We start from the raw sequence: 16155 nt of genomic DNA, 5'->3' as shown, positions 1-16155 counted from the left end.
GCACCGAAATCGCCAGCCATCATCCAAGGGCAGTCCACCAACATCTCACTACGATGAACAATATCAGTCCGAAGATGACGCCTATTCACAAACGTGTGTTTTGCGTAGACAGTCGAGAACCAACAGGTTTTGTTTGAGGATAGCAAATGTAAGTGTCCATGTATAGCTTGGGACGAAGTAGAGGACATAACAAAGTTTGTCAATAGTGGATTCCAGCCAATCCAGATTCTACCACGATCAGAGAAATCATAATTTGCAATCCACTTCCAACCCGGGAGCAGGGCGGTTGAGATATCGAAAAAAAGGGATAAGGGTACCTTTATCTCAAGGATACCGAGGCAACAAAGTTTATTAGTCTTAACAAAACTTCTAATCTCAGCTTGTTTGAGAGGAGCCATAAGTCCTTGAATATTCTACACACCAAAAAACATCACAAAAATAGGGAAGGAGTAAGTCATTACCACTTTTTGTGGCGATTTGGCCTCTTTTTCTTGGAGGTCCACTTTTTCTTCGCGCCAGACCCCGGGCTGCTATCCGAGGTGGTATTGCCCTGTTGTTGCTCTAACCGAGGGGAAGGGCCAATGATAACTAGCTTGCTGGTATTGGGTTTTGCACCTTGAGAGGCAGCAGATTGCAATATGGTATTATGAGGAGGTGGAGGATCTACTTCAACATCACTACCAATAGTACTTTCTTCGACTTCCTCCTCATTTGATTCCGAGGAATCATCCGATGCAGCACGAGAGCCCCTTATAGGCGCTGGATTAGGAGAGGGATGGTCAGCACATCCGAGAGGGCCGAGAGACTTATGAACCACTTCGTTAGTAATTTCCTATACAATAGCTTCCCCAATATCGGTAGCATCAAGAGGAGATGTACTACCCTACTTCCCGCCAACAACACGCCAAACATTTGAGTCATCGGCCGGTGCGGGATTAATGGGGGGAGCAGCGAGAGGCTCCGTAGCTGTGGGGGGGCACCGATGGCCAAAAACACCACACTTATCACAGCTAGCGGGCTTCCACTCATACTCTACCTTGATAGAATGGGAAGTTCCCTCTATTAATGCCTCAACCAATTTGCGAAGTGGCTGCCTAACATTAATCTCAACACAAACTCTAGCAAATGAAATCATCTTCATATTTTCTGTTTGCCAGCCTACATGGAGGGGCTTTCCAATGCCGCTAGCAATAGCACTTATACCCGGGGTAGACCGGAGGGCATAGGGAATATTCTTTAGTCTAATCCACACCGGTATAGAATCATGATGATCCTTTTTGAGTACCAATTGTGGATGCCACTATTGCAGAAACATAAGGACCCGAGATACGGAAATAGGACCGATATCAAGTATTTTCCTACGAAAATTAGCATCGGGAATGCGAAAGAAGTAAAAACCGTCTTCATTGGCCATAACTTCCACCAAATTTGCGCCCCACGGATGTTTGGCGACCGTTTCCGTGAGCCTAAAAGGCATTTTCTTACCCACAAAGTAACCAACCAAGCATTCATTCCACTTCGGATCTGTGGCCTCCAAAATTTCTTTCGAAATTTCCACAACCGCCTTAACATCATCAACAGCAACAAGAGGAATGAAGGTGAGAGCGTACCCTTTTTCCGCCGCTTTAGCTACAGCCGCCCAAGAGCGCCGTATCTTTGCTGCTTCTACGGTACCCGCTTGAACCGAATCGGGGGCCGGTTGAACAGAGGCAATTTGGGACTGCCGAAGTTTGTACGAAGCCTTGCTTCGACTTCTACTCATTCCTCTATTCCGGCGAGCTTGAGGGGTCGGAGACTTAGCTTTAGAGGTGCCTGCGGCACCTTGGTCGACAATGGTTTTCCCCTTTGCGGAGGCAACATGAGAGGTCGAAGCGGGGGCACCTACCATGAATCCGGGATCACCTTCACTGGGATGCCGAGACGACATGAGGAGCTCATGGGGGTTGGCCGTGGCCAAAGCTGCACCCGGCTGCCGTTTGCTCTCTCACTGGAGTCGGGGACGAACAACCATGGGTTTTTCTCACACCGGATCCGCCATTCGAGTCGGGAAGAGGCACAACTCGAGAATCCGAGCGGTGAGAAGATCACTCCTGGAGGGCCGACCAGCAACCGTGAGTTTCGAGCGGATCCAACGACGGTATCGAGAGGAAAACTTCGTGAATCAGAAGCCGTGAACAGTACAGGGGGGGGAAGAGAACAGGGAGGATTTGGAGAAACAGTACTTTGCACGCGCTTTTTCGTGGACGTTGATGTTTATCCTTTTATTTTCGAAAATATCTTTCCAAATGTACATTTTTCGCGAAACATAAGCATAAGACAAAAAATAATTTAAATCCAAATTCACACTTATAACGTATTCATAATCATATTCTCCAATGCAACAGCATGACGACATTCATGTTTTGGAATTGTGCCATTTGCTATCAACTGCCCTTGATCCTCCACCTTCTAATATTTTTTGTCCAAACTCAAAATAATTTATCTTATGACATTTCACTAATCCAATGATGAATTTTTTTATTTTACTAAATCATTAAATCATATGCATTGTAACAATTAGGCAAATTATCCAAGCATGTCGGGCATAATCTGTCTCAAATTAAACACAAGTAAGAATTTTTATCATATGATAACTAATTTATTCTAATGCGACGCCGGCAATCGATATGGACCATCCACGACACTTCATCATCTCAAATTGTCCCAGAATTTCGTGCCGACAACATCGCCAGGGGCTCAATAATTCCTTCGTCATAGATATTAGGATGCCGGTAATTATTCTAAAATTCTCATTTGGTGGACACTTGCGTCAATCATCTAACCACGAGAGGCTAACATCAATGTCTCCGAAGTTTCATTAATCATGTACGACCAAAAGTGCAACGCGACGTAAGACAGTTCGACTTTTCCTTGAGAGAACAAGACTGTCGTCACGCGACGGTCTTCGTCCACCACTCAGAGGGGCCTGGTTGCAGCAGTTTTTCCCATGAATCGTGAGAAACTTTCGCAGGAGTCCAAAAATTTCTTCGGCCATAAAGACAAGAATGTGAAGAAAAGCATATCACGGAGACTCTTGATTCAGTCACTTCATGAATAGTTGTCACTGTTTTCTAAGCTAGGCATTTCGTCAAACAACTGGCGCGCAATGTTGCGGGTGGTGAAGTTCCACAGCACTTTAACGGCGGCTCATTGAAGTGGAGGGAGAGTGCATGAGAGAGACGCGTTATATTCAATGCACGCGCATAGAAAGTTTTGGGTTTGTGGGTTGATGTGTTCTTTTCTTCTACCCCCTTTGGAACCTTCCCGTTATATTCAATGCATGTGCATTGAAAGTTTTGGATTTGAATTTCATATGATTTTGATACCTTGCTTGGCATTTTCTTTGATCCTTCTCTAAGAACTCGTCACTGAACTAAGAATCAGTTTGGTAAAATAAAAGCCGCCCTTCCAAAATAAGGGCCACCAAATATAGTTAGATTCTTGTCTAGACTCGGCATCATAAATAACAAATCTATAAGTTTAGATTATAATTTCGCTCAAGCATAGCCAAGGAAATTGAAAAGTAACTTGAATTCACATTTACCATCAATTTCGGAAGACAAACTAGAATTTTCTTCGAAACGCATGTGGTCAAGGTACGTGAAAAGCATCTTCTTCTCGAGGTTTGACGAGAGAGACGAGAGAGAAGTTGCTCGGCCCGCTTTTGAACCCTGGAGACTACAAGTCCAAAAGCCTGACGTAATGCATGATCTCACTCTCCGTATCAGTGCTGAAGGGAAATTCTAAGTGTGGAATGAATATTTCAAACATCACTAACAACTACACGTGTAAAAGATCATGATCGCCATGCCCAATCTCTACGTAATAGTCGAACCACACAACTGGTGCCCCGCCCATTTTCATTGAGAATTTCTACGTTGCCAACGACGGTATGATTTAGCCGCCGAATCAGAAACAAAATTAACAAGCAAGCGTGGCATAACTTGATCCGACGGTTGATATTAGCGATTGAATGAAAATGGTAGGTCATATGCCTTGGAAAGAGGGTGTCTCCATCTATCTTGAGGTAATTGTTTTGGATAGACGAAGACATTATACGCCGAGCGCACTAAAAAGGCCGACCAAATCATGATTCGATTCAACTACAATGCGTGTGCAAACATGGATTGTTTCACTACTTTGTTTCGTCAAAAGGGGTTTTGTAATGCGGCTGCTATGCATGAATATGTTATGTTATGTGATCGATAGAAAGAAAATCTATTAAATATATTTCTTCACTACTATAGAGAGAACTATTCACTTTGTCCCTGCGATACAATTTGTAGCAGAATAGACTCACGTATCATGAAAAAATATATCAAAGTATACAATATCTATGATTCTAAAATTGACAATTCTATACACATTTGGTTACTTGCCATATATAATGAGCTAGGGATAATGATATAAATGATCCCCGAACTTTGACCCAATGTGCGATGCGATCTCTGAATTTTTAATTTGACTAATATGATCCATGAACTTCAGCTCAACGTGCAATGTTATCCCTTAATTTTCAATTTGATCAATACGGTCCTTGAACTTTTGGAATATGTTCGACTTAGTCTCTGAATTATGGAAAGATGTTCAATGTAGTCATTCAATTAATTCAAGTTCAGCGACAACATTGAATTTTTTTTTTTTTTTTATGGTTTGAGGATTTAGTTGAACATGTTCCAGAAGTTCAAGGACTACACTGTATATTGGGCTAAAGTTCAGGAACTATATTAGTCAAATTAAAAGTTCATGAACTATATTATATATTGGACCAAAGTTTATGGATCATTTGTGTCATTTTCCCTATGGGTGAATATGGCTCTAGGGTAGAACCTATAACCCGGAGAACCGGACCAATGGGAACCAGTTAGCTCCAGGTCTAAGGTATGAAAGGTAGGTTTTAGGTTCCAAAAATTGAGGAACCCGTTTCGGCGGGTAGCTTCCATGTTCTAGGTTTCAGATAGGTTGAACCTAGAATCTAGAGCAAGTTTTTATGTTTTTCTTGGTATATATCTTCGTGTCATCCTGCGATATTACATAGTGTCCGATGATGAGTGTGTAATCCCGAACATCATTATTATTGAGACTTTTATTTTGTTAATGTTTCATATTTTTCGTGAATCTAAATATGAGTCATGATAAGTGGATTATAGCAATAGGTGGTGGTCATTAAATGTGATGATTCACGACACTCGTTCAGCTAAACATATATGTAGAACCCGGGTGGAGCTTGGAACCAACCCTGGAACCTGTGACAGGGAAGGTTCCAGGATATGCAGGGCATGTTCCAAGTTCCAAAAGGAGGAACCTACTATGAAGGGTAGGTTCCAGGTGGAATTTATATGGAACCTGGAACTGCTTATCTCTAATTTCCCAATGAACTAATATGTGACTATTTAAATTCCAATCAACGCCAAATGTAACGTAATTCAAGGTGCGAGTAAATGCTACTTGAAATGATGATTGCTTCAAAGAAATTGACCAATTCAACTTAAAGGGGAAGAAAAGTCCACGATGGATTAAATTTCATTAGACCGCAATATAGAGTTTGTATGGTTATTATTGTTACAACAGCTATATCCGCAAACAATATACTTTGCGTTGGATTTGCTATGATACAGAAGGATTCTCAGTAAGTGAAAAATTCCAACAAATTTTGAAATGTAAAACCCACGCGAAGCATTGCGATTAACCCAGTAGAATATGTAGAGTGAAATATATGTAAAATTCGATGACGGTTTTAGGTCCCTTTATTGTGACGGAAATAGTTCAGTGATTCCTAAACCTATTGTGCGAATATCAATTCAGTCCTAAACTTTTTAATTTTATCAATTTAGTCTTAAACTTTTGTGCGAAAATTCAATGTAGTCCTTCCGATTAATTTTCGTCAGAAATCGCTGACGTGGCGGTGTATCACATAGGACAACAAATTTTGTTCTCACTTCCCACTAGAAAATGTTGAGGCATCTAGAATTAACAGTCATCAAGTGGTGACCCTCTGCACCCAATTCAAAGAAATTCCGAATATGCATTATAGAGGGTCGATTTCTTATATCCGATATTTTAATGAAATCCTTTTGTCTCGCCCCCATAATTCTGGATTTCCTATTCACCACCATCAGCTTTTCTGTTTGGTTTTATAGTGGTATGGTGGCATCCTCAGCAGAATTTACCGCATCACGTTAAGTCCATCTTTTTCGTTCAATTAATGTTAGGCACTTGAGGGTCGCCACAAAGTGCAAAAAAGCAAAGATAATAAAAATTAGAAAAATTTTAAAATTTAAGAAATCAAAAAATTACAAAAATTGTCCACTTTACCACCGGCTGTGCCACGTAGGACGACCCGCATTCACGCCAGAGATTGTCATGACCTTCCTAGAGGTGACCACCCAAGGAAAAGGTTGCGGATTACTAAGTATACACTTAACTTGAACTCTTCCAAGGCATACCAACTGCAATTTTCGGAGCGGTTTTAATTTAACATGCCATTCAATGTATTTAGGAGTCGCCACTAACCTATTATGGGTGGATTAGTAACACAAGTAAAGTATACGAAAATACTTTACTTTTACAAATCAGAGATTCAATGGATTCGGGGATTTGATTATACTAGATTATTCTAATACCCTTTCGGTACATTTTATTTGTATTTCCAAAAATAATTTGCAAGCAATTTGGATTAATTTTAAACATAACCACTAACCTGTTAGAGTGATCATTCGGGTGGCAACCAACAAAGTAACACTAAGTAAATCAAAGCGATAAATAAATTGCTAGAAATAAGGCAAACCTCAATACAAAATGAGGCATAACTTCATTCAAATTAATTTCTCAATATTTGTGAAATGTTAATTAAGAAAAAATATGCATTTCATTAAGGGTGAGCAAACTGGACCAGATCGGACAAGGATTGGACCGAACCGGCCTAGTTGGTCCGGTCCTTGAGGGGGGAGGTCCGATCCCATTAAATGGGATCGATGACAGGGCGTGCGGTGTCCAGGTTCCATGGTGGATGGGACCGGCCGGACCAAAAAAAAAAAGAATATATATTTATACATACACAATCAGAAAAACATCAGAAATTTTTGAAGAACTAGTTAACCTAATTTTTCCATCTTCTGCGCGACACTCACTCCTCTCCTCTCCTCTTGTTCGACGCTCGCGTCTTGCCTTCGCAATGCGGTTCTACTCGGTGCTTGCTTCTCTCGCCTTCGCCTTTCCATTCGCTCCTCTTGCCTTCCCCATCTTTGTCGATATGCGGTCATCGATTGTGTTTTTTCTTGACTCAATCTATTTTTTTTCCTTGACTACATTATACAAACTCATTATTTTGTTTGCACTTTGATTCAGTGAAGTATAAGTATAATCCCACTTTGAGCTTAATTCTTTCCAATTCGAGGAGAATGATGCAAGAGTATAATCCTGTTTCAGTTTCTTAAATGTTTTTCTTCCTAATTTAGTCTTTTCTCATTATTTTAGGAGTATAAGTACTCATGTGATGGTTGTGCGATGATCATGTGCATGTTTTATTAGGTTGGATGGTTGAGATTGGAAGTTGTTAGTTTAGATCTAAGAGTTAGATTTCTATAAGTAACTAGTGGTGGCGGTCCCACTGGGGCTGGACCGGACTACCGGTCCCGGTCCCAATTCGGTCCCCGATCCCGAAAATTTGGGGACTACCGGTTTGGTCCCCGGTTCCATGGTGGGACCGGACCGGCCCACCATGCAGCACGTCGTACATGTCATACATGATTTTTGAATGCAATGTAATTCTAATATATTCTTTTCGGTTTTTTATTTATAAAAACTAAAGTATATGTAATGCATGCAACGCGATTTTAATCCTATATTATGTCTACATGCTACCAATTGAACTTGACATAAAATCTAATGTAAATGGCTCTAAACATGCAATTAATAAATGACATGAAAATTATGACATGGCATGTAATATGACATACATGATGACATGACAATGACATGGCAAGCATGATGACATGGTAACGATGAAGTGGCGTGATAACATGGCAAGTGACATGGCAATGATGATGCGGCAAAAATGATGACATGGAATAGATGACGTTACACAAATGATACAACTAAATCTACATGATATGCACATGTTATTTTTTAGGATTTTCTTCTAGGCATAAAACTGTTTAAAGTGTGAAATTATTCAATTCAAATTTAGATTAAATCCTATTATAAATTGGTAATTTCCTACTACATATTCTCTAAACATGCAATTCTAACTAAGAAACTGATCTATTCTAATATGCAACGCAATAATTTTTGTATTTTCAAAATAAGTGCGTGAAATTACAAAAAGAAAAACGTGAAATAAATCATACCCACAAAGCAATATTCACCAAAATTCAAAACAAAAAATAAAGATAATTTGCCAAAAAATCAAGAATGACGACATGGAATAGATGACGTTTCAAGTGATCATAGCCGACAGTTCTCCATGCGGGCGAACGTGACAGTGGGATTGGGCAAGAGTGCAGTTGGCGCGCGGGATCGACTGAGGCTGCTAGCGGTGTCGAGTTCGCTGGACTGACTCGCCGGAATAGTTGCCGCGCGTTTGTACGCGAAGCAGTTGGTCTCGGTGCAGCAGCGGCTGTGAATATTGGGCGACGTTAAGCTGCTGATCGAGGCTGGGGCGAGCACATAGTGGTGGAGGTGGACAGCAGACGCTGGTAGCGAGCAAGGATGCGTCACGGGGGGAGCTGGAGTTGCTGCCAATGCGTCACAGACTGAGGTGCTCTGCAGACGGTGGTCAATGGATCGGGACAGCCTGGCAATGGCGAGATTGCGGCGTAGGACGTTGAGCTTGAAGCGAAACGACGACGAGCTCGTCCTCTCCCTCCTTCCTTTCTCTCTTTCCTCGCTTTTTGGTTCTCTCTGAGTGCCGTTCTTTCTATTTATAAGAGCAAACCTAGGGCTTATACCCAACATTCGGCAATTTTCTGACTATTTTCACTAGTTGAATTTTCGTAAAATAAGCTGAATTATCTTCAAAGTATAATATTTAATAAATCGATTATCCAAACTTGGCTTTTATAATGGAAATTCCCGCCATATATGACCAAAATTTAATGCTATTATTGGTTCAATCCGGCTTATCAATTAAGTACATAGCCATTCACTAAAAGTCCACCCGCCGGTCCGATATACATGCAAATTATATAGGCTTGATTAACTATTAATGCAAATGCTCCTAATATCTATATGTAATTTAACTAATAATTCCATTTAGGTGTCGAGGTCGATCCCTAATTTTCTATCCAATAAATAACTCGATGGGTCACAACAATTTACGTGTCAACGGTGATTTTCGATCAAAATTGACCATAAGGACTCAATTAGTAAATTGTCAAAAGGTTTAGAACTAAATTGATCAAATTGAAGGGTTTAGGACTGAATTAGCACAAATAGAATATGTTTAATACGTTTTTGGTAATTTTCTCAATCAATGGATGTAGTTTCAACTTGTGTAATGATAATATTGCTTTGAAGATTCTCTTCTTCCCTAGAATTTCTTATTTCTTTTGATGCATGGCGTGTTTCCATGCGTGTGACAATCAGAACATTCACGCCACCCACGTCACACATTGGATTAATCCCTAGCTTAGCACAATCATTTATTAATGTGTCTATTGATGATTGCATTTGGACAGTCGACGTTGTAAGTTCAACAAAGATGTTTTTTTACGATGTTCTGTTAATAGAACGGACAACGTAGTGTGTAAAAAAAAAAAAAACCGACAATATAGTGCAAAAAGATAGGTCCACAAAAGGAGGCTACGAAATATCTAGTTTTTATCAAAGTAGTCCCTCGTTGAAAGTGAGCTATGGTTTAAAATTATGTTGTTTGTGATGACAAATAGGGTGATTTCCGGTGATTTCCTATATAGAATGTCATGTGCGATACAAAATAAGTGAATGGAATTTAGCTCCGATGTCATGTTGTAGCGATATTCACGAGATCAATGAAAGTAAAAGGATTTGATTAGATAAATTTAGAAGTACATCAACTTAATTGGAAAACGCCATGAAAGTTTCCTATGCAACTAATGAGTCGGGCGAGTATTTCATGAGCTGATACCTTGTGACGTGATCTACGGAGAGAGATCCTCTCTTGATTGTTGGCTTCCCTCCCTGTGTAGCAATCATACCTTCTGACCTGATCTACGGAGAGAAATTCTGTTGAAAGTTTGTTTGGAAAAACAAAACAAAATAGTATTATTTTTGTATCCCAGATAGGATGAAAGGTAGGGAATAAAACCACCCACCTGGGTGGCGCCGCTGGTTCGTGCACTCTTCCTCTCGCAAAAGGTCGAGTGTTCGAATCCCAGGGGCGTTGCAGGGTGACTTAACCGGTGGCATGTGTGTGGTGGCTAGCACGTGTTGCCCCCAGGGTTTAGCCCCCGGTTGCCGGCCGTGTGGGGGTTCCCCGGGTCGCAAAAAAAAAAAAAGGTGGGGAATAAATCTCTTTATTAATTAAAAAACTATTATAGTCTTTCAAATAAAGAGAAATAGGCAAGTGGGTTAGACCCCACCATACCCACGTGCGGATGTGCCATTATTAGGCGCACTTAGCATGCTCGCCCGTAATTATTGGCACCAATTAATTTATTTTTTATTTTTCGAAATTATAACTAAAATAAATTTTTGATTCCCTACGAAACAGTGCAACTGTACACGTAGGAGTTGCAACTATTTTATCAAATTTATTCTTCGAATTTCTTTTAATTATTTATGTCCAAGAGTTGCAATTTTTTAGATGAAACAGTTTTCGGACATTGACTTGTGTCCGAATGAACTGTTATTCGGACAACGAAAAGCTGTGTCCGAATTAACTGTTTTTCGCACAACGAAGAGTTGTGTTCGAAGTAACTGTTCCTTAGACATGAAGAGATGTGTCTGAAATTATCTATTCTTTGAACTCAAACAATTGTGTTCGAACGACAAGTTTTTGAGACATGAAAAGTTGTTGAACTCAAACAATTGTGTTCGAACGACAAGTTTTTGAGACATGAAAAGTTGTTCTTTTCAACTATTATATACTGAGCAATTATGTTCAAATTTAATACTTCAATTTTTAGAACTTCTATTTTTCATTTCTCTAAAATAAACACAGCCTTTTCTCCAAATTTTTCCCTTGAGAGATCCTGGAGAAATATCAAAATTGCTAATCTACTATTCTCATTGAGACTTTGTTGTATCCCCGAGGATATTTGTTGCAAATCATTAGCAATGTTGTGAGGCAAATAAATCCCTAAAGACAATGTTATCATGTCTTAAAGTATGATTCTATTGTTCGTCTCATTCGATCATATTTTTCCAACAAAATTGAAAATAAAAAAATTAGATTCTTAAAACTCCAATAATCGACTAGAGTACATGTTATGTGGCCACGTCATGCGAATAGCATGATGGGTTGATCCCTCCAGGTCATGCCGGTAATTAATGGCAGAATACCTTTCCAAGCTTCATTGAGGAAAGAAATCAACATCTAAGGCGTTATTTGTTTCGTAGAAAATATGATGTTTTCTGGAAAACGACATAAGATTTTTCGATGTTTTTCAAGGACCTGAAAATGAATTGAGAAATATTTTCCATTGTTTGGCAAATAATTAATTCTCTTGAAGAAAATTACCAAAAAAAGTCAGACTTCTTAATCATTAGCAACGTTGTGAGGCAAATAAATCCCTAAAGACAATGTTATCACGTCTTAAAGTATGATTCTATTGTTCGTCTCATTCGATCATATTTTTCCAACAAAATTGAAAATAAAAAAATTAGATTCTTAAAACTCCAATAATCGACTAGAGTACATGTTATGTGGCCACGTCATGCGAATAGCATGATGGGTTGATCCCTCCAAGTCATGCCGGTAATCAATGGCAGAATACCTTTCCAAGCTTCATTGAGGAAAGAAATCAACATCTAAGGCGTTATTTGTTTCGTAGAAAATATGATGTTTTCTGGAAAATGACATAAGATTTTTCGATGTTTTTCAAGGACCTGAAAATGAATTGAGAAATATTTTCCATTGTTTGGCAAATAATTAATTCTCTTGAAGAAAATTACCAAAAAAAGTCAGACTTCTTAATCAATTTTTATTTATATTTATTTTCTTCTTTCTTTTTTTTCTTACTCAGCCGATTGCCGGCCATGGTGATGGCTGACGGCCAACCATAGCCGCTTGCCTAAGGCCGGCAAGCTCGAGCCTTGTCGGCCTCAAGCAAGGCATTGGCGAGGCTCGTCGCTCACTGTGGCCGGCGACCGGCAAAAGAAGAAAGAAAGAAAATAAAATATTAAGAAGTACAATAAAAAGCATAAAAACTATTAAAAAATATAAAAGATTAAAAATTTTCAATTCCTAACATATTGATACAGTAATTTAGTGCTCACTTTTGCTTAAAAACAATGAAGAGAGAAGGAGCTCATCCGTTAACATGTCACCTTTTCCAACGATATCTTCAAAGTCTCCCTAAAGAAACCAAAGTAAACACCCAAAAAAAAAAAAAATCAAACCATAAACAAACCCCCCAAAAAGAAAACCAAGAGAGGAAACAAATGATGTCCTGACGTCTCCTCTCGCTGTCACAGTATTTGCGAAATCTCAATCACTGTCTCCGTTTTACCAGCTCTGCTTCTGTTTCTTGGGTTCGCCTATAAATAGGCTTGCCATCATCCTCTGTCTCTGCATAGACATCACAGTGGAGTGAATCTCTCTCTTTCTCTCTTTCTGAGTGATTCTTTTTCTTCTGATAGAGAGAGAGGGAGCCATGGCTGATGATGGGATCCGTGGAGTCGAGGTGGACATCAAGGACACGAACCCAACCCCCAAAATCAAAGAGGAGACGGGCCGCTGGTTCTCTCTGCCTTTCTTCCAAAAGGTGAAGAGTCCTCCTTGACTCTTCATATGTTGTCTCCTTCCTTTACTTTTCGTACCTGGGCTGCAACAGAAAAGAAAGAAAAATCAAATCTTTCTTTCCCCCTTTTCTTTTTAAGTTTTTTTTTTTTTTTTTGTACTTGCTTCTCCATTTTATCTGTAATTCCTTTGCATCCTGCTGCCCATGATAGAAAATATCGGGGTGCTCTGTTTTTTTGAAACATTCGGATCTTTCAGAATTCATTTTGGCGGTGCGGATTGGTGCAGTCCTGTCCCACCCTGACTCCGAAAGATCAACATGGAGTTTCATGCCTACGTCCGAAACCAAAGATTTTGTCCTTATTAGTAGTCTCCAATTAATCAGACATAACGTAGGCACAAGCTAATACCACCATAGAACCAGGGACGAGCGATGCGGGATTGACTTTAACGTGTTTGTTGGGCTGGTCGCAGCTGCTAGCGGAGGTGGTCGGGACATACTTCTTGGTATTCGCGGGTTGTGGGTCGGTGGTGGTGAACAAGAACAACGAGAAGGTGGTGACGCTGCCGGGGATAGCCATCGTGTTTGGCCTCGCGGTGATGGTCATTGTTTACACCATTGGCCACATCTCCGGTGCCCACGTCAATCCCGCCGTCACCATCGCTTTCACCGTCACCAGGAGATTCCCATGGAAGCAGGTAATTTTGGAAATTTTCCAGTTCACATAAAAAATTCAATTTTGTTTTCTCAAATCTTTTTGTTATTCTTTACACTTCTTTGTCGATGGGCTTTGCTGTGGATGAATATATGTAGGTGCAAAAAATGTCGATTTGCTATTTTTTATAATTCGCCATGAAGCAGCAAAGTCTATGAGAGTTAATTCTTGACCGCTTATGAAGGGATGAAAGCTTCCATGAAATGACTGAAATTTCTCTCTCTAGAGCAACTTTCTTTTTCGGAGATAGAACTAGAACGGGGCAATAAAATTAGGTAGAAATTAGGGCGGCATCTAAACTCATGTTTGATGCACTCTTAGTTGTTAAAGAAAGGTAAAATTCTCGCTTTGAAAGGGAATTCTGAGCCTCGCGTGGTTCTTACATAGCGGTGATCGCTTCTATCTACTGTGTTGACTGAGCAATTTACCACTCTGTTTTCTATCTTTTTCTCCCTCGATGTAATTATGCTTGGATCCTCCTTTCAGGTACCGGCTTATGTGTTGGCGCAACAACTCGGGGCGACCCTCGCGGCCGGGACACTCCGGTTGTTGTTCACGGGGATCCACGACCAATTCGCCGGGACGCAGCCTTCTGGGTCGGATGTGCAAGCCTTCGTGGTCGAGTTCATCGCAACGTTCTACCTCATGTTTGTCATCTGTGGTGTCGCCACTGATAATAGGGCTGTGAGTTTCACTTCATGAGTTGGTTATCCATCATGTGTTGATCACATTAGTCATAATAAGCAAACAAAATTATGTTCTCTTTAAGAAATCTTTATCTTGATGGGCTGTTTATGACATGGACTTGGTCCTGTAGTTTAATCCAATAGGGACAATTGTCCGGTATACGACTAGTCATTAGGCCATTCTTTAATCATTTCGTGTTTGATTTGTTTCAGATTGGAGAGCTTGCTGGTCTTGCTGTGGGTGCAACTGTATTGCTCAATGTGATGGTTACCGGGTAAAGTTAACTTGTCTTTTCTATAGTTTTAACTCATTCCAAAAGGTCTTGATGATGCTTGCTCATTTCACATTCGTCTACACTAAGACAAGGATCTGGATCAAACCAAAGTGGTCAGATGATAGAGATTACATTTCAGTCTTGTTTCTGATTCAAAGCTTTCTTTGAGCAAGAAAGCAACTTTGGAAGAAAGCGGAGGTTGTTGATCATTAATTTGTGTTCTTCCATTCATTAGGCCGATCACCGGAGCCTCGTTGAACCCGGTGAGAAGCTTGGGGCCGGCAATTGTCTCTAACAATTACAGAGGGATATGGATATACCTACTCGCCCCGACCATGGGTGCGATATCGGGCGCTGCTGTCTACAACACCATCCGGTTCACTGACAAGCCTTTGCGTGAGGTCGTGCGGAGTGGCTCGTTCCTGAGAAACAGCGGGAGAAGCGGCTCCAACCGGTGAGAGAGGAGGGAGAGAGAGGGAGGGAGAGAGAAAAATAAAACAGTTTGTCAATGTCATACTATTCTGGTACGTTTCGTATATGAAATGGGACATCTTTGAATGGGTCCATTCACATGTATTATAAGGTATAACAATGCGAAACATACTTGATTGTTAAGGTATGACTTGCCGTTTTAAAGCTTCCGCCGGCTATTTTGGCCAACCTTTGAAATCTTGGTCCCTTACTAGCATGTTGCCCTTTCATGCGCTAAATCAGATCTGCCTTCTAGTTCCATGAATTGTCATTTTCGTAAAACTCTTTTACTTTTTATATGATTAGCGATCACGATCATTTATTTATTAAACTTACTTATTTTAGTAAGAAGCAATCTAAAACTATCAGCTTAACTACTTCCGTCGATTCATGCTAATTGCCCTGTCCATGTTCATCGAGCAGAGCTCCTGCCGCAGAATGTGGCGCACGTGGCCCCTAAGACCAAAGGAGCAATCCATGCTTATGGGTCTATAGAACTTCTCGGCATCGTCCGATTTACTTAATTAGTAATCCTCCACAGCCGGTGCGATCGGGAGAGGTGCAGGAGTTTGGAGTCGAACCCTACATCTCTTGATTGTGGTTGTGAAGACCAATTTGTCATTACAAATCTATCACCCTCCTTAGATCTCTTGCCTGTCTGAATTATTCATCGGTCAATATACCCGAGTCAAAACCGTGTTTGTAAATGACCTTATCATATTGGAAACTGCGGGGTTTGGTGCTTAGAATGTGCCACCTTTCATGGCAATTTTCCAGCCCTATACTTTCGCAGCCGTGAGGACATAGCAGCTGAGATATTGACATCTTGTCCAATTATTGCAAGTTGAATTATTGTCGACCAAGGTAAGTTTTAAGGATAGATGATGTAATGGCATGCCCAATGAATAGATAAGCAGGGCAAAGAAGTTCCATGTTGTAGAAGGAAGAAAGGGACTTCGAGTTGAAATGGATAAGTAGGGCTAAAACAGTCATCCTGGCGGGAGAAAACTTCCTCGAACCTTGCTTCTAACTAGTGGGTTACGAGTTACGGATATGACAATATTTTATCTAGGAAAGTTTGGTGTGGG

General features: G+C 40.4%; 2 protein-coding genes across 2 annotated transcripts in view; both read left to right on the top strand.

The window, feature by feature from the left end:
* The first annotated feature begins 12644 nt into the window (after positions 1-12644).
* LOC115752991 (nodulin-26-like) overlaps positions 12645-16155 on the top strand; it is a 28576-nt gene continuing 25065 nt past the window's right edge. The window contains exon 1 of the mRNA XM_030691441.2: positions 12645-12827. The gene's annotated coding sequence lies outside the window, so the exon portion shown is untranslated. The remainder of the gene's footprint in view (positions 12828-16155) is intronic.
* Positions 12821-15324, top strand: LOC115730979 (aquaporin NIP1-1-like). Its single transcript, XM_030661593.2, has 5 exons — positions 12821-12944; positions 13394-13618; positions 14122-14319; positions 14535-14596; positions 14832-15324. Exons 1-5 carry the CDS (start codon positions 12834-12836, stop codon positions 15052-15054), a joined length of 819 nt encoding a protein of 272 aa, XP_030517453.1. The 5' UTR covers positions 12821-12833; the 3' UTR covers positions 15055-15324.

Source organism: Rhodamnia argentea, chromosome 9 (assembly GCF_020921035.1).
Source record: "Rhodamnia argentea isolate NSW1041297 chromosome 9, ASM2092103v1, whole genome shotgun sequence".
Taxonomy (NCBI): Eukaryota; Viridiplantae; Streptophyta; class Magnoliopsida; order Myrtales; family Myrtaceae; genus Rhodamnia; species Rhodamnia argentea.
Note: the sequence above shows the minus strand (reverse complement) of the source record. Positions and strands in the feature narration are given on the sequence as shown.

Coding starts and splice junctions, on each gene's coding strand:
- LOC115730979 (XM_030661593.2), top strand. CDS start 12,834: ATGGCTGATGATGGGATCCGTGGAGTCGAGGTGGACATCAAGGACACG. Junction 14,320..14,534: donor TCGCCACTGATAATAGGGCT/GTGAGTTTCACT, acceptor GATTTGTTTCAG/ATTGGAGAGCTTGCTGGTCT. Junction 14,597..14,831: donor CTCAATGTGATGGTTACCGG/GTAAAGTTAACT, acceptor TCCATTCATTAG/GCCGATCACCGGAGCCTCGT.